General features: G+C 39.8%; 1 protein-coding gene across 1 annotated transcript; it reads right to left on the reverse strand.

The window, feature by feature from the left end:
- Nucleotides 1-3411: 3411 nt before the first annotated feature.
- LOC140231089 (uncharacterized) lies at nt 3412-4182 on the reverse strand. The gene has a single exon (XM_072311241.1). The coding sequence runs from the start codon at nt 4180-4182 to the stop codon at nt 3412-3414; it is 771 nt and encodes a 256-aa protein (XP_072167342.1).
- Between the last annotated feature and the right edge of the window lie 21873 nt (nt 4183-26055).

A 26055-nucleotide genomic window follows, 5' to 3' on the forward strand; every position in this document is an offset into this window, starting at 1 on the left:
TTGAGGAAAATTGGGCAATCAATGCAAAAGTTATGAATTTTTAAAGTTTTGGTGTTGGAACCACTGGATGAGGAGACTACTAGAGGTTATGACATATGAGTGGACTACAAAAGAAAATATATAAGGAATTCCACAGGAAAAAAAAAAAATCGCTTTTCTTGCAAAATGAAAGAGTACTTGACAAACCACTTTCAGAAAGCAGGGGGATGAAGTACTACCCCTAATATGTCAGTATCAAGTTGATGAAATGTGTAATTTTCATGAAAAATGAATTTTTATTGAATTCCCTTTATATTTTCTGTATAGTAGTCCTTTCATTCGTCATAACCTCTAGTCGTCTCCTGACCCAGCAGTTCTAACACCAAAACTTTAAAAATTCATGAATAACTTTTGCATCGATTGCCCGATTTTCCTCAAACTTCCACTGATGTGTTCTACTAATGTTACTGCTTTCGCTCAATCCACATTGCTCTTCGGGTTTGAGTTCCCTTTAAACTCTTCTTACTGGCCAAGCTCGAAAATATCAATGTCTATTGTATTATAGAATGGGTGGCGAGATTCCTGCGATCTGATTGGTCAAGACCCATGTGTTGATTTTTACTGGCCGCATGCTGAGTCTTGTAGCAAGAGTATGCGTACTTGTAACAAAGGTTCACGGACTAAACAAGCGCACTCAGGTTGGCCATGCGTCCAGTAAAAACAAATGCACGGCTGGCCGTGCATCCAGTAAAAACTGATGCATGCTTGTTTACGGCAAAAGGAACTGCATCCAGTTATTTTGTCATCACGTAACACGATAAAAAAATGGGCTTTTGACAAGAAAATTACCCATTCTATAAATCAGATAACGCACATGTCTCTTCGTGCGTCACTCGTAATATAGTGTGCATGCGGTAACTATGGAATTTAGCCTAAACCCACTCGGCTTCGCATTGTGGGTTAAGCATTCCATAGTTACCTTATGCACACAATTCCGACTGACACACTCAGACCTGTGTGTCATTTGTACTGGTACGGCGGTAGTCAGGATGTCAATATTGTCAGAGGGAATATGTACTTTTCATACTATAAGAATAACATTTTGTAAAATTTCTTTGATTATTTCTTTTTATTGTTTTATGCTTCACAAACTGTAGTCATCTCCTCAGTTCCTCCAGCTATGGCCCTGGGGTACTGAAATCTCAAAAATGTAGACCTTTTTATCGGATTGTCTGATTTTCTTCAACACAAACTTTCATTGATGTCTTGTACTGATAATGCTGCATCACTCACTTCACACTTCTAATATCTAGACCAATACAAAAAGGATTTAAAGGCAAAACTTATCATCAAATACTTGTAGTCAAGTGTTTCACATACCAACTTCTTTTGTGCGCCATCAACATCTCTTTTCGTTCCTCTAATTCCTTGATCTGCGCCAACGTTACCATCCTCGTCCTCTCCACAGCTGATGGACGAATCATATATTTTGGGGATCCTGAGGCGCGATGAACTGTTTTGTATCATATCCCTTATTTCATCACGACTTTCTGTAACGAAACAAAAGCCAAGTGTTCAGAAGAGAAGCTGTATTTTTTCCCCCCTAAATATAGATTTCTATACCAAATACTGCTGGTGAGCCAAAATAGCCGACATACATTAGGAAACCTCTCTTTTTGTGTAAAATGACAAACTCTAGAACTACCGTACAGGGTATTGATATTTTACATATCTGAACAGCTAATCCACTGACCAACAGACATGAATTTCAATAAAAAAAAATACATGAGACAATTAAACTAACATGTGTACTGCAGTGTAACTGTTAGTAGGCAATATGTATGCTCTATATCTATACCTATTCCTATGGAAGATTCTGAATGCAGGCTGAGCCTCTGTATTTAGATCCAAGTTTAGTCCTTGAGATGAGCCGGGTCGTGACCAGGTGGCGTGGCGTCGAACTTAAATTTTATGGGTTCATTGTCCCAGAATTTATCCAGATCAACTTCAAAACTGAAGACACTGGGTGCATCTATTATTTTTTTTTTGGTAAACTATTCCATGGTTTCCTGATATGCATATAAAATTAGTTTCTTCTTGCAGTGGTACAGTGTATGTGATTTGAAAAATATATAACTTTTTACTTTGTCCTTTTGTGCATTTTTTTTTATTAAACCCAAATCAGGCACTACTTCCTGATCATATTTGGGAAATAATTTAAAAGCTTCAATCATGTCAGCACTCTCACCCTGCGGTATGGTAGAGTTGAAAGTTGAAAGGTCCTTGCATGAATCTACATGTGAGAGGTAATGTAACTATTTCCAATCTTCATTATAGTGTAATCACACAAGTTGTCTTGGTTACCAACCATGAGAACATGAAGCCACTTGTTTGACCAAAAAATAAGACAATAAGATCTTTTTACAGTATGACTCTATGATGACTATTGGAAGTATATAACAATCAACATGTTTAAAAACATTTTCATGTCATCAGCAAACAAATATTACTAACGAAGTTACCTGCTCGGGAAGGTCATTAATATACATATTACAAAGAACATTAGGACCAAGGACACTTCCCTGGGCTGGGGAATACTGTACGCACAAAGATATCATCACAATATGAAACAGCCCCATTAACACGCTTCCTCCCAACTGAAAGGATTACAGCCAATCAAGCAAAGAAGTAGCAATGCCGAAAGACGTTATTGGACTCGACTTTTGCTATTAACTACCAGACGTTAGATCTAACAAGCTAGTAAATTAGTATAGAGTCTACGAGTACTAGTACGTAAATTTTACTACCCTACAAGCATCTTCAAGGGCTCGTACAGTTCTGGTTGAGACCTACTTTCAGGTTTCTAACATTTTTAGGTGAGATAACGAGAAATCTCATATGAAATATGAAAGAGCATGCAGTTCTATGAGGAATTCAACATTTATTTATAAAAATTGGCATATGAAATGGCTGTGATATCCAAAAAAGAGCAATTCTAATGAAGCGTTACGGGGGGTTCACGCCAATACAGCAGATTGGACTCGGGGAGTTACAGTTGAAAATAGCACTTTATTGCTCTACCAAACATGTTAAGGGCATGTACAAACTGTGCACATGAACAAAACACCACGTTATCCAATTATCATGCAAAAGATACACTAACTTCTCCCTCTTGCATATTATTACAATCTTCCCCGTGATTAACATTTTAATAACATAAGAATGTTAATCTTTGACACAACGAAATACGGTTTCTCTAGTTCTCCATCAAAGAAAACATACAAAATAATCCTGAACTAACATTTGGATAAATGACAAATGACAATTAAGAAGAAAGGAAAGAAAGTTCAAAAGTAGCATTGACAGAAAGAGAGACAGAGAGAAAGAGAGACAGAAAAGGAGGAGTGTAACACCCAAGGGGTGCTTTTTCTTTCAGTGGTTGGCTCCCAGGACAGATTTAGGGAGACGAGCAGGATTGCTGTGTATCCCCTTGTTAGGACGCGTCGACCTGCGACATGATACCTCATCATCTCGGGTCTCTCCATCACGCAAATTTGGTGGGTCCCAAATAAAGATGAAGGGAGGTACACTATTCTCTTCGGCTGGGCACAATGTGGCAGTGTCGTCCTTGGCAGTCTTACTGAAGTCATGGGCTTGGGGAGTACCGTTAGATTCTGATCCCAACGTGACCTGCTGCTCCTCTGTCCTTGGATCTAGGGTAAGCAATCTGCGATTAACCGTCTTTGATGGTCCTCCGAAGAGGGGTCTTATTCTGTAGACATCTCCTGCCTGATTGACAGCTGTCACAAGGTAGGGCTCTCTCTCAAATTTATCCGCCAATTTATGCCGGCCGTCAAAGGCGCACTTCCGAAGTAGGACTCTGGTTCCTATTGATATCGGCGTACTCATGGGGCGGACATCATGATTTGACTTCCGAGCCTCTCTGGCAGCCCTTGTGTTCTTCTCCGCGATGTCTTGAGCCTGTTGGAGAGATTTCACATGCTCGGAAATGAAGTCTTCATCCCAGCTAGTAGTCACGTTACCTAGAAGTTGATCCAGTGGTGTGTATGGCTCCCTGCCATATAACAGACGATAGGATGACATACCTGTCATTCCATGTGGGGTGGCATTGTACAGAAACACCAACTGCTGGATTATCTCGGGCCATTTCCGTCTGCAGGCAGGTTCAAGGGACCGGATCATGCTACAGAGGGTGCGGTTAAACCTTTCAGTCTGGCCGTTGCCCTCTGGGTAGTATGGCGTAGTATGGGATTTCTTGATCCCATATAGCTTGCACAACTCCTTGATTAATGCGCTCTCAAAGTTTCTCCCTTGATCGGAGTGTAGCCGAAGTGGCGCCCCATAGTGCACAAACCAGGAATCGAGTAAGGCACGGGCTACCGTTGGAAGAAGTCTGGTCTTTGCATGGTACAGCTTGTGAGTATTTAGTGAACACATCTGCGATTACTAAAACATCTTCATACCCACCCTTCCCTCTGTCTAACTTCAGGAAATCTATGGCCACCAACTCCATAGGGCGGAATGCCAGTAGGTGTCGTCTGGGAGTGTGTACTGCAGGAGTGGGGGCCTAGGCGGTGACACAGGTGAAACACTTTTTCACATGTTCCTTTACATCTTGATGCAATCTTGGCCAAAAGCACCGACTTCGCAGTACTTAGTATCTCAGTAGTTCTGCTTATCCCTTGGTGGCCCCACTGATCATGGGCTATGTCAAGCATGACGCGGCGCAGAACCCTGGGAACAAGAAGTTGCCTCCTGGTTCCTGATTTAGTATTGGGGAGTGTACGATATAACACCCCATCCTCTTCAACGACATGAGAGAACTCTTTAAACCAGGCTCTTACCTCCTCATCATCTGCATCCAACTTATCCCCTGATTTCCAGCCCGATTTGTACGACTTGTAGAAGACACCCAACGTTTCGTCGTCTTGCTGCATCTGGGCTAGCTGTGTAGAAGAGTAAGAAGGATAGGCACTTGGGACAGGTTTTACCGCCGTCTCTGAAAGTTCTTCCCCGCTGTCGATGACCTCGGCTGGGAGAGCAGAACCAACTGACAGCTCGTTGATGGAAACCGTTTCTTCCTTTTCAGCTGTGTCTGGATATCGGCTCAGTGCATCTGCACATCTGTTCAGTCTCCCAGGTCGGTATCTGATCTCTAGGTCGAAAGATGCAAGCTGGGCAACCCATCTCTGTTCTGTGGCTCCCAACTGGGCAGTCTGTATGTGTGCAAGGGGGTTATTATCAGTGTAAACGATACATTTGGCACCCATGAGATAACCTTTGAACTTCTCCACCACGGCCCACTTAGGAGCTAGAAACTCTATTTTGAAGCTTGAGAAGTCAGGATACCTCTTTTCTACTCCTCGTAGAGAACGGCTGGCGTAGGCCACTGGATGGAGGTGGCCTTTCTCATCAGTCTGTGACAGGCATGCCCCTAACCCCTTGAGAGAGGCATCCACTTCCAACACAAAATCCTCCCCAAACTGTGGATATGCCAAGACGGGTGCTGTGGAGAGTCTTTCTTTCAGCAGCTGGAATGAATCTTCTGCCTCTTGCGTCCACTGGAACTTTGTCTCCCCATCTGCATGCCCAGTAGTTGCGTTCTTCCCCGCTTTCCGACGCAACTTCTTTCCTGTAAGGGAGTGGAGGGGACCAGCAATCTTTGCAAAACTGGGGACAAACCTCCTGTAGTACGATGCTAGCCCGAGGAAAGAGCTTAAGTTGGAAGCATTCTTTGGTGTAGGCCAACTGGTTATTTTCTCTACCTTCTCCGGGTCCACCATCACTCCTTGCTCATTGACGATATGACAAAGATGGGCCACCTCTCTCTGGAACAAGTTGCATTTTTCACCTTTCAGTTTGAGGCCATGTTCCGCTAGCCGCCTGAATACTTCTCCAAGCCGGGCCAGGTGTTCTTCCACTGTTTTAGAGAAAACAAGAATGTCATCAAGATACAAAATCAACTGAGTGAAATTCATGTCCCCGAATATCGATTCCATGGTGCGCTGGAAAATACTTGGGCTGTTGCAGAGTCCCTGGGGCATCCTTTCAAACTCAAATAGTCCCCATGGGATGCGGAAAGCTGTAAGGGGGATAGAATCGGGGTGCATAGACACTTGGAAATAGCCATGAGACAAGTCCAGCGATGAAAAGTAGCGTGCTCCTTCCATAGCTTCCAGTGATTCGTCTATACGAGGAAGGGGGAATGAATCCTTCACAGTGATGGCGTTCATCTGCCGATAATCTATACACAGACGGAGGGCACCGGACTTCTTTCTTACCAGAACCACTGGACTTGCATATGGACTGGTCGACCGTTTGATGATTTTCTTGTCGAGCATGTCTTGTAGAAGCTGTCGTACTTCCGCTGTCTCACTCGGGGGGATTCGCCGGTAGGGCATTCGGATGAGTTTATTGCTGTTGAGCCTAATCTCATGAGGGATGAGGGTGCAGTGTCCCAGATCAAACTCATCTTTGGAGAAGACCGCAGCATGATCCCGTAATAGCTGTTCCACTTTCACAGCTTCCTCATGTTCCAGTCCCTCCAGACTGATACCAGCGGGCAGTGAATTTGGGGGTTCTGTTGTATAAGTCTCGGTCTTAGGAGGTACATGTATCCCTTTTCCTTCCCTGGTTAAGTCCTCGGGACGCGTCATTCCATCCCTCTGCCCTGCTGCAGTGACTAGCATTTCTCGCACATTGACTTGGATGGAGTTCTCACTGACTTGCACCTCTAATTCATCTTGCACTCCCAATCGTAGGGCAGAAGTCACCTTAGAGCGTGCAGGTAAAAGAACATCACTATCACTAGTATTCACTAACAATAGGTTTGCGGAGGCCCCCTCCGCAGCACAGCCTTCCACGACCTTTAAAGGGAAGATAAACCCTAAGAGCAATGTGGATTGAGTGAAAGCAGCAACATTAGTACAACACATCAGTGAAAGTTTGAAGAAAATCGGACAATCGATGCAAAAGTTATGAATTTTTAAAGTTTTGGTGTTGGAACTGCTGGACGAGGAGACTACTAGAGGTTATGACATATGAGTGGACAACAATACCAAGAAAATATAAAGAAAATTCTACAAAAATCCATATTTCATGAAAATTGCAAATTCCATCAGCTTGATATTGACATATGTTAAGGGTAGCAATTGTTCCCCCTGCTTTCTGAAAGAGGTTGGTCCATTGCTCTTTCATAATTCTAGAAAAGTGAATTTTTGTTGAATTTCTTTTATATTTTCTTTGTATTGTTGTCCACTCATACGTCATATCCTCTGGTAGTCTCCTCATCCAGCGGTTCCAACACCAAAACTTTAAAAATTCATAACTTTTGCATCGATTGTCCAATTTTCCTCAAACTTTCACTGATGTGTACTACTAATGTTGCTTTTTTTACTCAATCCACATTGCTTTTGGGGTTTACCTTCCCTTTAAGGGAGTTACCTGTTTTGAACTGTCTCCTTCGATGAACCACAGGCCCTTGTTCTCTGCCTGTCCACTTTCTGGTGAATCAATGAAGCATTTGACTGTCTGTACAAACCTGGCAGGTATCCTCTCCTGTGTTGCTGTAATGACCGATGCCTCCTGTTTTGATTCTCGAAGGTTTAAACAGTCTCTAGCAAATTCGAATTCTCCCTCCAAGAAGTCATGGTGAAGAAGTGCCCTTAGAGCATTGCATCCGAGTAGTACCGGAAAGTCCTGATGACGATGTCCTGCAGATTTTCTTGGTACTACTAGGAATCCAACCATAGCTGCACGACCCCCGACTCTGACCCGAGCTCGAACAGGTACCTCTGTCCCTGTCACCCCAATGATCCTCATTGAAGTGTCCAGCAAGTCCACGTTCTGCGCTTGAGTCTCCAGCTGTGAATGGAACACATCAGAAGGAATGATGGAAGCCTCAGCCCCTGTGTCCAAAACACATCCGAGTTCCACACCAGCTATTTCAGCAACCACTGTCGGACTTGGGGAGACCAATTTCTCCCTTATGCTGACCCCTGCTGGAGAACCGGCTGCCTCTCCATCATTAGTTCCAATGTTTCTAACCACTGCCATTTCATTTGAGTTAGAGTCCAAAGCTATGGGCGTGTCATTATGTCCTTGCATCTCTGCTGTTTTGCCCTCAACAGCAGAGGATACTAGTTTTCCGACTGCTGAGAGCCGGTGGAATTGCTCATCTGAGGGCAATCCCTCTTGAAGTGTCCCTTCTGCTGGCAATTATAGCATTGCACCTCATCCATGGTTTTCTTCTTGGGAGCCTTTTGTTTCTTTAGGACAGCCACATCACTCTTCAGTTTCGTCAACTCCTCAATGATGGTCTGCTGGTGCTGGACAATTTCCCTCAATGTTGGCTCTCGGGGGCTTGGGGTGAGTCGGGCAACCTCTACTTCCACTTCCCTTGCCCGGGGGCGTTGATTCTGGGATGGTGACTCCTGGAAGAGGCGGAGTGCTTCCTGCCTTATTTTCGCGAATCCCTCCCCATCGTCTAGTTGGATGCGACGGAGTTCCCGTCTCACCCAGGCTTCCCGTGCTCCATTGACGAATTGGTCCGTAAGTGATGTGTCTCTCAGTTGACCCAAGGCCTGGGCTTGTGCCTGGGTCTCTGCCGCTTTCTCCATCTTCCCATATGTTCGAAGAAGTGCTCTGCTAAAATCACAGAGGGATTCCCCGTCCCTCTGGACTCTATTGTGGAACTGGCTACTCAGAGATTGAGTGTTTTCCTTAAACCCGAAACATAATTGCAGGGCACTCACCACTTCGCTGTATCGGTGCCTCTTCTCCTCGGGAAGGCACCGAATCTCCTCGCGAGCTGGCCCTGTGAGGTGATCGACCAGAAGCCGGGTCTTTTCACTGTCGCTCAGCCTCTGTCGTGCCGTCACCTCCTCGAACTCCTCGAGCCACTCCGAGAAGGACAAGTCACCCGGCTGAAGTGGTGTTCCGTGGAATTTGGTTAGGCGGCTCTAGGTCACACTTTGGAGTCCAATGGACCGCCGTAGCAATTGTCCGAGGAGATCCACATCACTGGGATGTGCTGTAGAATCTGTGGTGGAAGGGTTCATGATTGCTAAAGGGATGGGATGGGATTTAAGAAGAATAACTCAACGATACAGATATATGACAATATGGGAATACAGCAGAATTAAAACACTTTATCACTTAAATACTTGCTACTACTAAGATATGCCCTGTGATTTAATCCACCTCTCGCCCCTGGGTCTCCTAGCTGTCTGTGGGCCAAGGCTGTTTGGTTGCTCGCTCGGTGCTCTGCCAGTCAGCTGGTGCGTCCTTGATCCCTCAGTCCGGTAGCGATCCTCGTGACGTACTCAGCTCCTCCTCAACGGTTGACTCCTTGGATGTCCAATCCCACTCCTGACACCAATGAAGCGTTACGGGGGGTTCACGCCAACACAGCAGATTGGACTCAGGAGTTACAGTTGAAAATAGCACTTTCTTGCTCTACCAAACATGTTAAGGGCATGTACAAACTGTGCACATGAACAAAACACCACGTTATCCAATTATCATGCAAAAGATACACTAACTTCTCCCTCTTGCATATTATTACACTAACAAAGTGTGGGACCCACACTTTGTAACGATCACTTTGTTTTACTTTGTTATTGCCTTGGTTCTTTAGTTATTCCAAACTCGATTTTCATCAAATATATAAACTTAAAGAATAAATTCCTCTGGTATGCTCTGTACTATGTCCAAGTGTTTTCTTGGCATCTTGCAAAAATTTAACAGCCCAATTCTCATCTCAAATATTGTACTTTCCCTTAACAGTTAAACTTAAACATGAGAGTTCTTGTTACATAAGACAACAGTTACGTGCATGAGTAACCGTTAGGCATTGTACGGACCTACGGTATATAAAAACCTATTGGTCAGTGAACAATTACAGAGTTAATACGTTATATAGTTACTTACCCCCAAGAAGAAGCACTTGCGCTTTATAACGGTGTTCTACATAGATCAACATTTAAACATAAATATTAAGCATTGAAGAGAAACCATTTCATCAAACGGCAAAATATGTAGCTGCAAAAACAAAGGAGTACTAGGTGATCTATAGTTTGAATTTGTTATGTACCTGACAACTTTCTTTTGAAGAACATACAACTTATGTACATGAGTCCTAAATGTGTGTCCCCAAGCAATATTGCAATACATCAAATGAGGCATAACAATTGCATTGTATAAAGTAACTAGGGTATACTGGGGAAGGAAGAAACGAAGTTTGGATATTACACCAACACTGTGAGACACTTTAGTATATACGTTATTAAGTTGTTCTTTCCAAGGTAAAAAGCAGCGTAATTGTACATGATTACACAGTGAAAGCTAGAGAAACATCAAAAAGACTAATATATGTACTGTATATATACAAAATACAAGCAAGAAAGTGGTTCAGTAATGTAGTCAAAATGGAAACCTCAGGGATTGATAGATGACCAGGTGGGTATAATTACATGTTTCCAATCCACTATAAAATTTAAACTTGTCGAAGGGTAGAGAATGCCTTCTTCGTGGAAATCCCCTCCTCAGCGGTCTTTAAGGCGGCCATCATGGTCAACATTATCACACTCCTGTTCTGATGAGTCATCACCAACAGTTTCCTGTGCCCTGAGATCAATATCAAAGACATCTAGATGGAAACCAGTTCTTATGTCATCAGTATTTGTGTAAAATACAATCATGCAATAACAACTGGTTGCGTAGACATGTATGGTGTATTTTGCATCAAGTCAAGATTTCAACATAAGTGGTCCGACGTATAAGGAAGGTGCACAAAGTTTGTGTGCGAGTAAATAGGGCTCACACAAATTAAATCACATATTCTCCATTATCTTCAAGTTACAGGTCCCTGTAAACTCTTTTTGATGGCATCATTAAACACCGCTCAAATGAGGTCAACCATTCTTCAGTGATTACATACATCGCTTCATGTCAATATTGATATTGAACAAATTGGTCACTGGTTGACATCCTCTCTCAAATGCACATACCTTTCTGCGATTTTTTGAGCCCTTTGCACTTTTTTTTATTGGCTCCTGCATGCCAATTGTTAATGTCATACTAATGTCTATTGATAATTAAACCTTGAAGAAAAATTGATAACTACATCACTCTTTTATGAAAGCATTGTTATTGTAATATGCTCGCATCCTAACTCATGTCTTGTATGTAATAAATGTAAATCCACCAAGGTGATTTGATCATTTACCAGGCATTCATCAACACATAATCAACACTCGCAAGTATCGTACATTTCACACTGCATTAATAATCAACTAGTGTGGAAGCTGTCTTGATCTCGAGACAGGAGGATGTAGCGCCTTGCCGCTTCTTTTGGCGTCTGTGTTGGATCCTTGCTACGTGTCAACATTTTCTCTGCTGAAGAACAGAAACTGAAAAGTATTAACAGATTTCAGTGACAATATGCAGTCCGTGTTGATTGTCAGGTATTGTTTTAAGTGTCCATCTAAAGTGGCTTGGTGTTAAGCCTGCCTGTTGCACACAAAAAAAGTTTTCTTGTCCGGCTGTAGTGTAGAATTGAGTGTGTACATGTACTGATGTTAGATAAGAGTAGGGGTCCAAGTAAAGGTACTAGTAGGAGCACTGTTGGCAACGGCAAGGGAACTAATGCATTACTGGCCTCCAGTAATCCCCTATTTCCTTTGGGATCTTGAGGCAATGGAGAAGGCCTGGGAGCATCTGTTGTTTTTACTGGAGGAATTGATGGCTGGCACGATGCTCTCGGCTGAGTAAAACCAATTTCTTCAGTAATCTTAGATGTGGGAGCCTCAGTGGCAGTCCTGTTCTGCAGTTTATGCTCCATGATAGCTGATAGGGCGTTTTCTTTACAGTATGTACCCTCTAAAAGAGTCTTCTGCTTCTGTGTCAAGATATAATTGAGAACATTAAATTTTGTTTTCAGTATAACAAGTATACATTAACAGGCTAACATACATGTTATATTGTTAAAAAGTTAATGGTAATCAGAATTTTGAACTTTTCACTTGTGTAATAACTGGGAAACAAGATAAGCTTTCAAAGAGAGGACTAGGAATGATCACCAGTGCTACACAACATGCTTCCTTAGCTTACCAGGGAGGACTTGCTTGTTTCCCCATCCCCTTCCAAATCATCTCGCTTGAACTAAATTTAGGCAATTGATGCATCTACATAGATCTGTGCAGGTTCCCTTAAATGATGTCAACACAAGCACATTAAATCTTCAAGCTTCTTTACATGTGGGTTCCTCATAGCTAGTCTTCTTGCAGCTGTGATAAGGAAGCTCAAGCAGAGTAGTTGGTACAGGTGGAAGATCTCCACACACTTCCTCCTCAGTGGTGTCTGTTACTTTCCATCCATGGTTGAGTGGGCTGAGGATGGTGGGAAACTGTCCAAGATATATGGTACATGTCCTCCTGCTTGGTAGTTGGCTCTCATCAGATGCTTCACCATTGCTTTGTTTGTGGAAGACGTGTTAACCTCTGCTTTAGTGCCCATCAAGAACTTGTTATACCATGTTGTATTGACACTTTAACAATCTCGATCATACAGTCTACAAACAGATTTCTCCACTGTGTGTAGTCTGATGATCTCCTACAGAGAATGTTGCATCAAATTGTGGAAAGGCTAGTTGGAAATCCACAGATCCAGTCATGAGCTTCAAGGCTTTTATCTTGGACCAGCCAAAGAGACAGCTTGTTGAGATATCTTTTGGCATTTGATGCTCTTCATACACTGTAGGTTACCTAGCTTGTGTTGTCGACATGGGCACAGACTCTTTCCTTTGCCTCCGGGTTCCTCACAGCTAGTCTTCTTGCAACAGTGATACGGGAGCTCATGCAGAGTACTTGGCACAGGTGGAAGATTGTGGTGGATGATATTAGGAACCTAGTTTTGACTTTGTTCACCTCGAGGCTCAGCCTCAATGCATCATCATTCAACATGCTTATGAGTCATGTCTGAAATTTGTTTTTTTGATAGATCTTGAATGTAAATTCATTTCAAATTCCATCATCTTGATGGCACACTCATTTTTGCAAACTTAATTTTCTAAAGTAGGGCCAATGTTACAGCGTGCGCAACTTACGTGACTTGACTAACAGTAGGACCATGTCAGGTAGACCGTATGTTTGCTCTTTTATTTCCCCTTACCTTCATCTGTAGCTTTATAGCTAGGTGAATATCTTTAAAAGAAATCTTGGAATAATTGAAACGTCAAATCGGGAATTTGTACTGACCAATTATAAGATTGAGTTTGGTTGACCCACCTGTGTTGAGGTTGGCAGTACTGCTACATGTACCCTGTGGCTTTTCAATTCTGCATTCATTTTCCACACATCCTTGAATTCAAGCCAGTCTGCTTGTGCTGCGATGCCACTTTCTGGCTGATTTTTAATCTGTTTCCACAATGCAGCATACTCTTTGAACTTATTGAAACTTTTCTGTGAAAATGGGAACACTCTTCTGTGAGGTTTAATCACATGCATGTAACAAAATGCTGATGAATACCCCTCAGAGTCATCCTCATCAGAAGACAATGGAGACGACACATGCGCAGGCATCTTGTGCTGTGAACAGTGAATGCAACAGGGCATAATGATTGACATATAGGAATCATCTTCCAAAATACAAATTAACTGACAACCTCGAAAGTTACTTATTTTTCCTACATTTTCTCAATTTTCTGTAAAATCTACAACTTTATGCTTGTTGAGTTTAAGGGATAACTTTTAGTATGTATCTCAGATGATATGAGTGACTTTGAGGTAGTTACCTGACAGTACTTACAAAAGAGTGCTGGGTGTTTGGGGCTTTGCATGTCAAACTTTATATGCTGACTGGGCACATGTACTATTTCCTGACAACGGCATGCGATTCACTCTCGAAGATGTTTGGATGCTGTTATGGCCCGATTTGTAATTGATTAAAAAAGCATTAAATAAGGAACTACGATTGCATATGCTCTGAAATTTGGTGACTTTTTTGGCTAATATTTCCAATTTCCATCATTACCAAAGTGAAGTCATATTATCACAGTCTTATTTCTCTCATTTCCAAGGTATATTATGTGTTCTTTGTAGATTAAAAAATTGGCAATTCCTGCAGGCATACCAAAGCTTTATTTTATCATTAATCTTCGATGGTATTCAAAAAGATGAATGCTATTTCCCTGATATATCACCATTTCATGGCCTATATGCTCTAAGGCAAGTAGTTTGTTAAAGAAACAACAATAAACAAACAGCCTGGTATTTCTTGTTACTATGACAAAGGCCAGCATCTTGACATTTTGCAAGTAATGAAGTTGTAACATTTGAGCAACTTGCAGTATTGATTATAACGAGGTGCATTATTGATACACAAAGAACAAGCAATTTTATTGTGCCACCTTAAATCACAAATTAAAAAAAAAAAGACAAAAAACAGATACATTGTACTGTAGGCTTTTTGATGTAGGGTCACAGGAGATCAAAGGTTCAGTGCATACTAATTGTGCAGGGATCAATTTTTACTCCAAACATGATTTGTCACAATATTTTGTCATGTAATGTTTTATTGATTTGATTTTTTTTTACTAATTGTTTTCATTACGTATGTGTTTTTATTAAGTTCAGTTTAATAATGCCTTCCTACCAGTGATTAATTTACAATGGAAGCTGATTTTAAGAAATTATTTTGTTATGGAGTCTGTTCATGCAGCTTTTACACTTTGAAACACTGCACTGTGTATGTGATTGATTGCAGATTGTGTGTGTAAGGACTGTAGTGCTATGGTGGGTTAGTGATGAAAACAAGGAGGTTCAAAAGCTGGAGTTCCATCTGGCTATAGTTATTTATACAGCTGTTCATTTTCACGGGATGCACAAAAGAATTCTACATGTGCATTTGTGCCTTTGATAATGGTGGTTTGATGTTGCCTTCTTTCTAAGCAATCTGAAGATTCATTGAAGCTCTGGCATAGGTTGATGTCAGGCAATATTTTGCCTGTTTATTCATTAGTAAAATTAGATTAGATTTCACCTTATGATAAAATATACTTTGTAAAACAAAAGTCAATTCCATCCAGAAATATGTACAAAAGTGTAAATCAGAGTGTGAAAGTGTTGGAAGCTGAACCCTCCTGGAAAGCAGATTCTCATCACTTTTGTTTTTTATCAATTCTGACAAAATAAAACTGATAGGATGTAATCGTCAAGTTTAGTTCTTTATAATTTCATATGCCAAATTAGGGTCCAGACATGTCGGGTCTAGTAATTTTTTGATTATCATTTCATTAATTGGGTGGTAGAAGGCTTAACAGTGCGCCATGTATTCTTTCTAGGGTATGTGTTTGGACTTGAAAACGGGCCTATCCAGTCCCCAAGTTTGTTTTTTTCTTTTTTTATTTCATCATTACCCAGTTTGTTTGGGTTTTGTTTTGTTTTTCATTCATTTTTACTGAATTTCTGTTTGCGTGTCCTGTGTCTTTACCATTGTGTAATGCTCATCTTTTGTAAGCAGGGATGGTGAAAAGCAATTACCTTCACAAAGACATACTTGTGCATTAATCTTCCTTAGAGAGTGGCAGGTCATAATGTAATGAGACAATGACTCGCGGCTTTGAGTAGATAAGAAGAAATTGTCTTGACAAACACGAGAGATAGCGGAGTAGGTTTGGATAATTCAGAGGTAATGCATATACTCAATTCCTACCTACTCACAAAAAACCCCACAAAATCTGTGAGTCATCTGTTTTATGAAATGGGTCAAAAATTCCTAAAATTATTGTTGAATTGTGTGCTGACTCTAGTGTACCAGAAGATTGAAAAAAAAAAAAAAAATCATGCATCTGGTACGTACTGCTTGCATGAAAAAATTTTGCATCCAGTAAATGTGGAAAATGGCATGACTGAAAGTTAAATGCATATGTGGTCAGTGAGAATTGATTATATGGCAATTGACCAATCAGATTGCAAGAATATACTAACTTATGTCTTAGAATTAATTGTCTTCTTATCTGTGAGACAGATCCAGTTTTGGCACATGTGTACTGTACTTCAAATATCTTTGAGTGGCGGCATCAAACATGGGTTCAAAGGTAATAAGAGTTGTGACTACATCTCTTGAAGTTGAACCTCCTAAATAAAGCAAATCTCATTATAATGATGATAAGAGATTGCCTTCTAGAAAAGAAAGACATGTAAGAATGCCTGTGTATGATGTGTTCATTTATTTTGAGTTTATGTATTAACCAAATGAAACACATGTACAAGTGAAATGTGAAACTGAGTTATATGTTTGTGAAGTATGGCAATTTGCATTTTTGTACATGTTATGCAACATTGTTAGCTTATTAAGCTTACTGTGAATTTTCAAGGGACATACAATATTTTAACTTTAATTTTTTGGCATCTTTGTGTAAAAAGGGAAGATTCAGTGAGTTCAGCATTGACTACAGTGGGGTTATTACCAAAACACTCATCCTACCAGCAGTCTTTATATCACCTGAAACTTCTCTCTTCTAGACAGACTAAAGATCCTACGCGTAGTACATCTTGAGCACTCACTGTCTACATAAAGGAATGTAGCATAACAGTCACACAAGGGTGCATGGCACAAGGTATACCTGTATAGTGTGAGATAAAAAGGGCAAGCTCAGTAGCTGTGTTCACCTCCACCTGCCATGAATACATATCTATGTATTTGTATAATGGAGATTATGATTAGAACACACACACTTAAGAACAGTTCACTGTTCTGCTGTGCTATGTGATTTTATACTGGTTTATGCAGACAGGGGAGCTGTGCTGCTGAAGGTGTACCTGTTCAATTATTGTTCATGTGATTACAGTTTATATGTCCTCAAATGATCATGATCTTTGAACCTTGAATTATGCATACATAATAACCTAAATTGAAAGAGAGCACCTCTCAAAGGGGACAGATTAAAACATGCTTATTGTTTGTGTTCCAAGATGTCCGCAACATGCATCCATGGTTTCCAGAGCAACCTCTGGAGAGCCAGCAGAAAGGATTTATGACAGAATAGCTATTTACATTTTGAAATATGAAGGACAATGTAAACCCCAAGTGGAAGAAAGAAATTATGGAAGCAAAAGCAGTAAACTGTAATTAAAGTGTCACCAAACTTGGCGAGTATTTTGAAAAGTATTGTGGTGTGAACGTTAGCAATTCAGCTGATATCAAGTCCTGCTCTGAACATCAGAGAGCTCTCTTTGTCATGTTATAACAACTCATTCATTTTTTTTTTCTTTTAGCAGTTGTTGAAAGAACTGTTCTAGTGTTGTATTTGGACATTTCAGGAGGTAAGAAATGCAAGTTGTTCATGGCTTTACCCATGGACACTTGACTTTGTGCTTTTTGGTTGACCAAATCCACTTTTCATCTCATATTAAAAAGTGTAATTAAAGTCTAACTTTGATGGAAAGATACACTGACATTGTATGTGTATAAAAGAATTACAGGTAATGTTACAGCAATAGCATAACTTTCAATATTGTATAACCTATACTTATATGCCGCAGTTTTTTGTTTATTTGTTGTTGTTGTTTTTATATTTTGGAAGCTTGAAAGTGTAATAAAGTGCTGACCAGAAGGAGATACCTCTCACAAGCCTGTGTCAGAAATGATGATGACTGACTATGGTATATACCTTCATTGCATAATGTTGTGTATGGATTGCCTTAAAGCTTTAGACATCTTTATAGCTTGGTTCACCTTTATGCCACTACAGATTAACTTCCTTGATGTCACACGTGACACAGTACAAATTTCGTCTGCTGACACTAGTCCCAAGCGTCTAGATACTGCATGTCCCTAATAATGTAATACATTTAAGTGAAATGATCTTTTGTGTATTGCCATTAATGAAAGTAGTTCAATACCTGTGCCTAGTTTGTACATATGCAATACAGTGTTTGTGTACTTAGATTGTACCATCGTTATGAGTTTATTTCATCACTGTAATGACAAGTCCCGTCTGAAACCACACTTGCCAGCCTCATTTTGTGATTCACAGGTCCAGTTCTCCCTGCCCTTTGCACCAGTTACATTCCAGATGCTGACAATGCAAATATCATGCATCAAATTCCTTGCTTGTGTGTTATATTTTATTTATAGAAAAGGTGCTATATAAATATTGGATATTATTATTACTATCATTATACCCATGGGAACATTTTGTTTTAGAATAAAGTCGCATCACCAGTGGTGGTGGTCAATGGAATTGAAACATGGTAGTGTTTACATCCTTTTTGTCTGTCGAGTCAGTGCGCCCCCACTATACCGAATTTTTATGGGATATTATATGCATTAGCATGTGGTTGTTCAGTCGTGGGGTTTGTCTTGGATGAACAACACTTTATTTTCAAAGTCATTATGTGATTCAAATCATAAGCTATCTGACATGCTGTATGTTTGCTTGAATGATGGAAGGAACATTGGCAGAAGGAGTGTTGCTGAACATGGTCCTAAATCTGGGAAAAAAATAATAATGAGGGAAAAAAAAGCGGAACAAAAAGCTATTTAGTATGGGTGCCAATTTCGGATTTGGGCCTAACCCTGTTTTACCGTCCACTCAATTTTCTTTTGATGGTTTTACCCTTTTTGAAGGTTCTGAATATGACTCTTGGTGGTGGCCATTATCTCAAAATCCTCAAGGATGCAATAGTTGCATCATCCAGATTCGGATTCAGCACCTTGGCTTCCAAGTAGGATGAACCATAAAAACAACAGCAACAGCAGCAGCGGCAGCAACAACAACAACATCAACAAACAAACAAACACTGGCATTGACTGGTAAGACGGTTAAACAAGGATCAGCTTTTGGCACAAAGACTATAATTCCGTCTTCAATCTCCTCAAATTACTTGGTATAGCAGTGATACGTTGTTTTGAGGTATTTATGTGCCACCAGGACGCGTCATTTTGAGGATAGCAGCTAGGTACTGAATTGCCGTGGTAATTATGACCAAGGAAAATATTAACTTCAAAAACCTTACACGAGCCATGCAGGAAAACCCTCTTCATGATAAAGCAACCCAAAATTTCCCCTATCTAACAACCTGTACCAATGCGACTGAAATTTGGCACACATAGTCCATTCGTATCATGAATGTTTGTATAAATCTTAATAATTTTTGGAGTACCGACCGTGAGTGCGGCAGTCACCCGAATGCCCTATGGTTACTCCCATGACGGAGTGGGAGGGAAGGGGGAGGGGGGAGGGGTAGTCGTCACTCACAGGCTGCAGTACCAAACGAGTGGTGAAGGAACTGTCCTCTGTGTCTTCAGGTTGTTACAGGTTCATGAAGACAAACCGATTAAAGTAATGAAATTTCAAATCGGTTTCTCTCTTATCAGATATAGGTCCTGCATGATGACCTCACCCTACCTAGACATCTACACCACTATCAACATTGGAATGATTATCATCGCATGGTAGTGCTTACCGCCAAAACTTGGGTATGCAGAGCCCAGTGACATCACATCGATGATAGCGATATCATGTCTTGTGTAATCTTTTAAAAGAGCTGACACTCGATGTTTCTTTCAAGATAGATGATAAGTGATATGTAAACACATTCGGCATTAAGTCAATATCTTGTCAGCCTGTTGCCTACACCTACAGCACTACGGTGGCATAGCTCTCATGACCTCCTTACTAATGTAGGCCTACTCCTTTTCTCTCTCCCTCTCGATCTCTCTCTCTCTCTCTCTCTCTCTCTCTCTCTTTCTCTCTCGCCTAATTTTTACACAGACAGCAGCTGTGGCTCTCCTTTTAGCAAGCATAATCTGCCATTTATTTGCTCCTTGTGATATTTTAAAACTTGAACACACACGATATGCATTGCATTACACATTGATATGTGTACATGGTGATGATGATAATGCGGAATAGTCGGAACTTGCAGAAAACTTGAAATATTACTTTCGTCTGTTCGTGCGTTTTAAGTGTGCTTCAACGTTTTCGCTTCTAAATTACCAGATTTGCTCTATCCACCGTACCGATGCTGCTTAATGTTACTACATGTATCGCGGAAGCGCTGCAGGATAGAAACTTTGGCGGCCATGCTCGCACAATACACTTACTGTTTCATCTCTGCTATATGAATATAGCGCGGTCGCAAAACGCGGGAAAAACCGTGAAAGAAATATTTCAGCTTCCTAGGCCTACATTCGTTTGTTTTCCCTCAGACATTTATCCGTGCATCACAATCACATGTGCATCAATTAATTTTGTTGATTGACCAATGTGGCAGATATCAGATGCGTGTGGGACTGCTTGGCGCGGTAGGGATACCCTGCGTAATATCAGAATTTCGATTATCGATTTGAAATCTTTAAATTTCCCTAAACTGCTTGTCGTGGACCTCTTTAGTTCAATTGATTGTAAAAGTGTTTTTTTTTTTTACTATTTGAATGACTTTGATCATGTAAGTCAGTTCTGAAAAAAAAAAATCCATTATTGATTACCCCCTCCCCCCCCCCCCCGTTCGTTAGTTTATTGAGCGTAGGCCAAGTTATAAAAGTATATACAGACTATAATTTAATATTTTAACATGTTTCTTTGGTATATTTCTCATTTTCCTTTCCTTTTCCTTCTTATCTTCCCCATGCGCTAAGAAACATTTACCACTTAATATGATCGCTTTATGTATTACATCCATTGCCTTGTCCTTTTGTGGAGTTGTATAGGTATTTCTCTTGATAAAGATAGTTGTGATATATATTTGATATACATTTAGAGTGGTATGTCTGTCATAGATAGCTAACACAAAGTCCTTGCCTAGCGGTACCTTATACAATGTCGTGTAGCAGTGCTTTTTAACCATGACATTGTGATGGTGATGGGCCTCCATGTCTTCCCAAAATAAAGATTTAAAAATGTAATCGGGGCCTCGGGTTGAAAAGGGGTTTAGAAGCGCGGATACAGCGCATGATCTGGTGGCGTGTTGTAATGATTAATAATTCATTGTCTACTGTCCTGAGTTCAGCAGTGTCAATGACTGGAAAAGTGCATGAGATCGAAGGGGTGTGAGTGAACAACTACAGAACACATCCACTTAATGTACACAGATCTATATTCATACGATTTATTCTCTAATCAATTTACACACCTGTTGCTAAATAGACCATTCCATTTTTCCCCTCAACAGCTAACCATCCAATGAGCGACAAACACTGAACCGTATATGTATCGAGCTATATGAAAACAAAAAATAAAGTGTCATTATCCCTCTTTCCAAAACGAGTATTTATAATTGTACAGTTGAAAATAAAAGTACATGCATCGCACACGTGTATACAGTCAATTTACACACCAGTGTTGCTGAATAGACTATTCCTTTTTTTTTCCTCAACAGCAAACCATCCAATGAGCGACAAACACTGAACCATAATGTATCGAACTATATGAAAAAAAAAATATTGTCATTATCCCTCTTTCCAAAACGAGTAACAGTTGAAAATAAAAGTACATGAATCGCACACGTGTAGTGTGACATTGAGACGTGATATTCTTAGTATATTATATATGTTTATACATACTTATACATATATTTTATATATAAGCGTATCGTATATATGGTACGTATGGCTATAAAAAGGCTATAAAAAGCCTACTCTCATGCACAGAGGCAAGGAAATAAATATAAATAAATATATTAAAGGGATGTGATTAAGTTCGGTTATTCCAACGATTTATTTATTGCCGCTTGTAAAGTGAAGCAGGTCTGTAAATATGACCTCATTGTATCTGACCAAATGATCACTTTTCTTTCTTCCCACTGAATATGTCCTCACTATACAAACGCTTAAAAAGCAGAACTCGTTTTAAGCGGGCTGTTCTACCGTAGGAACACACACATTGAAAGAGAGATCACTTCGTTTTACCTCGTTCTAAGCGTGTGCGTTCTAATGGGAAACCCCTGTATTTAGACACGTTGTAGGAGGGGGGGGGGGAGAGATTTTTTACAGCAGTTGCTCAAAATTGGTGGGGCAAATCATGATCAACATTTATATTGGACAGGAACTATCGCATGCCTTCAGTATGCATGAAGGTACAGAATCAGTGTTGCAATGCAGGTTCAGAATGTGACATAAACACTGATGATTGAAAAAAAAAATCTAAATCACAAACTTACGACACCTCGGATGAATAATTGTCTGCAGATCCCGATAGGTAATAGAGTAGAAGTTAATTCACCGCAGTTTTCAATTACTAGCATTCCAGTACAGGGCCCCAGAGTGAGATCCAGAAAGAAATTTGATCTTTTTTCGATATTTTCTTCCAATGCCTTCGTATACTATGCCCCATAGGGCAGGGCTACTGAGGGCCAAAGCACTAAAAGTCAAGCATCATCTCGTATATCTTTCTGTCCGGAAGAATTATTTTTTTAATAAGACACCTTTAGTAATCATTTTGTAGAGTTCCCCTCCCCCTCCTCTCCTTAGTAACTACGAAACATTAATGAAACACCCTCGGGGTATACACAGCAGGAAGGTTGCATCGTGTTTGAATTTGTCTCGGGCACTGAATATCAAATCTTCTATACGCCTCTCGTTATCTTATTCTATAATTTTAGGAGATATGTGTTTGCCCTTTATGTAAAGGTGAGTTCCAGTTTGTTCAAAGTTTATTCGAAATTTCTCATTTCTGTTGATATGAACCCATTTGCTCTTGCCAATCTCTTGAGATGTTGATTAAACCTGGACCGGTTCCATGGGCAACGTGCTGATTTATACATATTCGATGAGATTTTGCAAATTTTCACCGCTTGTTTATTTTATTTACCGTCATTATCATTGTAGCAATAAAATCACCCGCCCCCCCCCCAACAAAAGGGGGGGGGGTGTGGGTGACATACCTGAAACGTGCTAGGTTAAACATGTCGTGGTCTCTCTCTCTCTCCCTCTCTTTCTCTTTGGTTTGAGGTTGGAAATTTCAATGCATATTTGGGGGGGGGGGGCTAGGTTCGCGAGTATGCATGGTGATATAAATGCGACTATTGCCACGTCAATTGGAAAATATATCCATATGATTATAGGAATTCGTAGTTGTGATGACGTCATATTCAGGACTGACATGCTATTCTTAATTTAGTCAGTTTTCGTTACGCTGTTGATGCCGGAGATGAAAACATGATAATTGCAGATTGTTTCCTCAGACAAAATTATTTTTGTGCTGTTTTGTGCTGTTTTGGGGGAAAGGGAGCAGTAAAGAATGAAGCAAATTTTGTTTTTTTTTCTCTCTATAATTTACTTTTTTCCAATTGCTTGAACTTATGCATTTCTCATATTTGTCATTACACCACGGATTACACTATTGCACTGTTGTTATGCGTTTTCATATAATATGCAAGGCAAACTGTTCAAGACCTAGCTACGACTGAAAGAGCGCTCCTTCCCATGAGTGGAGAATGAATAAATAAAAATGGATAAAATCGATTAAAAAAAAACAACTCATATTCAATTAACCTAAATCTTATCCACAGCTGTATAAATGAAAACGAATGTCACAAGTGAATGATCAGTGAAAGTTTGTAATGAATTTGATCCAATCAGGGAATTTTCGACCATTGAATGTTGAGAGTCGTACGGCCACATATGGTGTTCCTGATGCGTTTAAAGTAAAACAAGTGGGTAATTCATGCTTCTTGCTTCTTGGTTGAAAAGAGGAAATTGTTGACATTAAGTCGATCAAATTTAAGAGTCGCATATTATACTGAAGCAGTCAAGGTCAGAACTGTATTTCTGTATGATATTAAAGATAGGATGATTTTTAATTCAGTAGTCTCGCAAAGTCAATACCTTTCTGAATCTGGTTAGCTATTTTAAAGTTTTACTCATCTGAGCTTTCTTTTTCATGTGATACTATATTTCCTATGGACTTTTTTTTTCTCCTGGAATTCGCTTCCTGTCAATATTTCCAACCCTAAATCAACAAAATGTTAATGTTGCTGGTCATTCGTATGGACATCTCTTGAGTAGTTTGGTCTTGTGCAATTTTGTAACTGAAATTGTTACCATGCCATATGCATTATCGGTATTCAGCTTTAACGTGGTAACGCGTGGACGATAGCAGCATTGACTAACTGTAAATCATGCACTGAATTATGGGAGGACCACTTGGCAAACATAAATATAATGCCTCTATCACCATTAAGTGCACGGCAAAGACATAAAACATAACACATCAGTGCAAATCAGGAAAATGTGAGCAAATACTCTTTAACTGCTTTGCATTTCACAACTGAGTAAAGGTCAGTTTAGAATATGATATGATGTAACAACGTTTTGCCCTCAACATCACTAAAATGTTGGTCTTGTGGAATATCATTCTGACGCTTACAATGAGGTATTCTTGAAAGTTTATGCAGAAATACTATAGTTTTGATGCACAGTGAGCGATCCCTATATCTCAAGTATAGAGTCATCGTAATTAATTTTGTGTGGAGAAATTCGAAAATTTGCATCTTTTCACTAGAAATGTTTTTGATATCGCTTCACTGTCATTTGATCATGGCAGTTCGGCATAAGTTTATAAGTAACAGATCGATTAGTCAATTTCATGCTGTTTTGACACAGATATTGATCATGAAATTTGAATGTTTTGATATCCTATTTCTCACTATGTGTAATTATTATCCGTTATTCCTGGCCTTATTTCATTTTTGGACTTCGAATTTAACAAACCTTTGGAACGACAAAACTTCTGAATGACGCCATAAATGTTGGGATTAACGAAACCTGTTTTATTTCGGACGAATATAATTATAAGTGTACGGAATTTGTATGTTTCCGAATAACGAACCTCCGGAATATCGAACATTTACACGTAAATGTGAAGAGGTCCGCCGTATACATGCTATGTGAGGGAAGACCGAACTAGGCCTTCTCTTGTGCTAGCATTTCCCGCTCAACATTAATGTCTTGGAAATGATATACGAGGACACACGCACGATGAATATTATGGATGTCTTGATTACTCTGAACAGTTAACCCCTTACTCCCTCTTAACATTCTGGACGCAATTCTTTCCACCTTTTTTTTTTTTGGGGGGGGGGGGAAATTGAGACATCACTAAATGTAGCTCAATGGATGACTTTTTATAAGATAAACTTCTAAACACCAAAGACATATTTCTTTCAAGCTAACTCCAATTATTTTGTCTTTCTTTGTTTCCTTGTTTGTTTGTCGTTTGTTGTTATTGTTTGCAGATGTGTACGTGTGTTTCTCAATTCATGCGAAATTGTATACGTATGTCGCTATTCATGACGTGATTGTCAGATAAGTTGTTTAGACAAACTTCTTCTCGAAAGTTAATGTCTGAACAGTTGAGAGGAAAAGGTTGAATTGTATGTGCCATCCGGATTTCCGTGATTACCAAAACGAGTACAAATCGTGGTGGTATCATTATCTCTTTTCCATTTTGATATGTGCCGTTTGTGTGTTTGGCTTTAGAAAATAACTGACGTTTTACAACCAACATAAAACACTCAGAAAACATTTTCTGATCTAAGATATGCGATTGAAATTATTGTACTCAGACATTAGTGTCATATTTAATGGCAATCGTTGGAATAACAAATATAAAATTTTATGTTTTATACGATCATCTCAACAGATAAAGTGCCAAGGAAATAAAGATAAACTCTGAAACCCATAGACAAATGTTATACATATTTATTCATTATAAAATAAGATTCGTTAAATTACAGAGTAAAAGACCAGTGAGTTAAAAAAAAAACCCAGAAAATACAAATGTTCTTTTCTGCTTCACCCCAAATACACATGAGGAGTCAATGAGTATACATATTATACAATCATGACAATGCATGGAGCTATTTAGGTGATTCAGTAAGTTTTTTCATAGCTATACTTAAAAAAATGTTCAGATGAAATTGTGTTGATATCAAGTTAATAATAAAAGTATAGCCTGCACAATACCAATGATAAAAATTAGACAAATACAGAAAATTAAAAGTCGAATATCAGGGGGAAAACTATGTCAAAGGTATAATTAACCAAAATAAG

This window comes from Diadema setosum, chromosome 7 (assembly GCF_964275005.1).
Source record: "Diadema setosum chromosome 7, eeDiaSeto1, whole genome shotgun sequence".
NCBI lineage: Eukaryota > Metazoa > Echinodermata > Echinoidea > Diadematoida > Diadematidae > Diadema > Diadema setosum.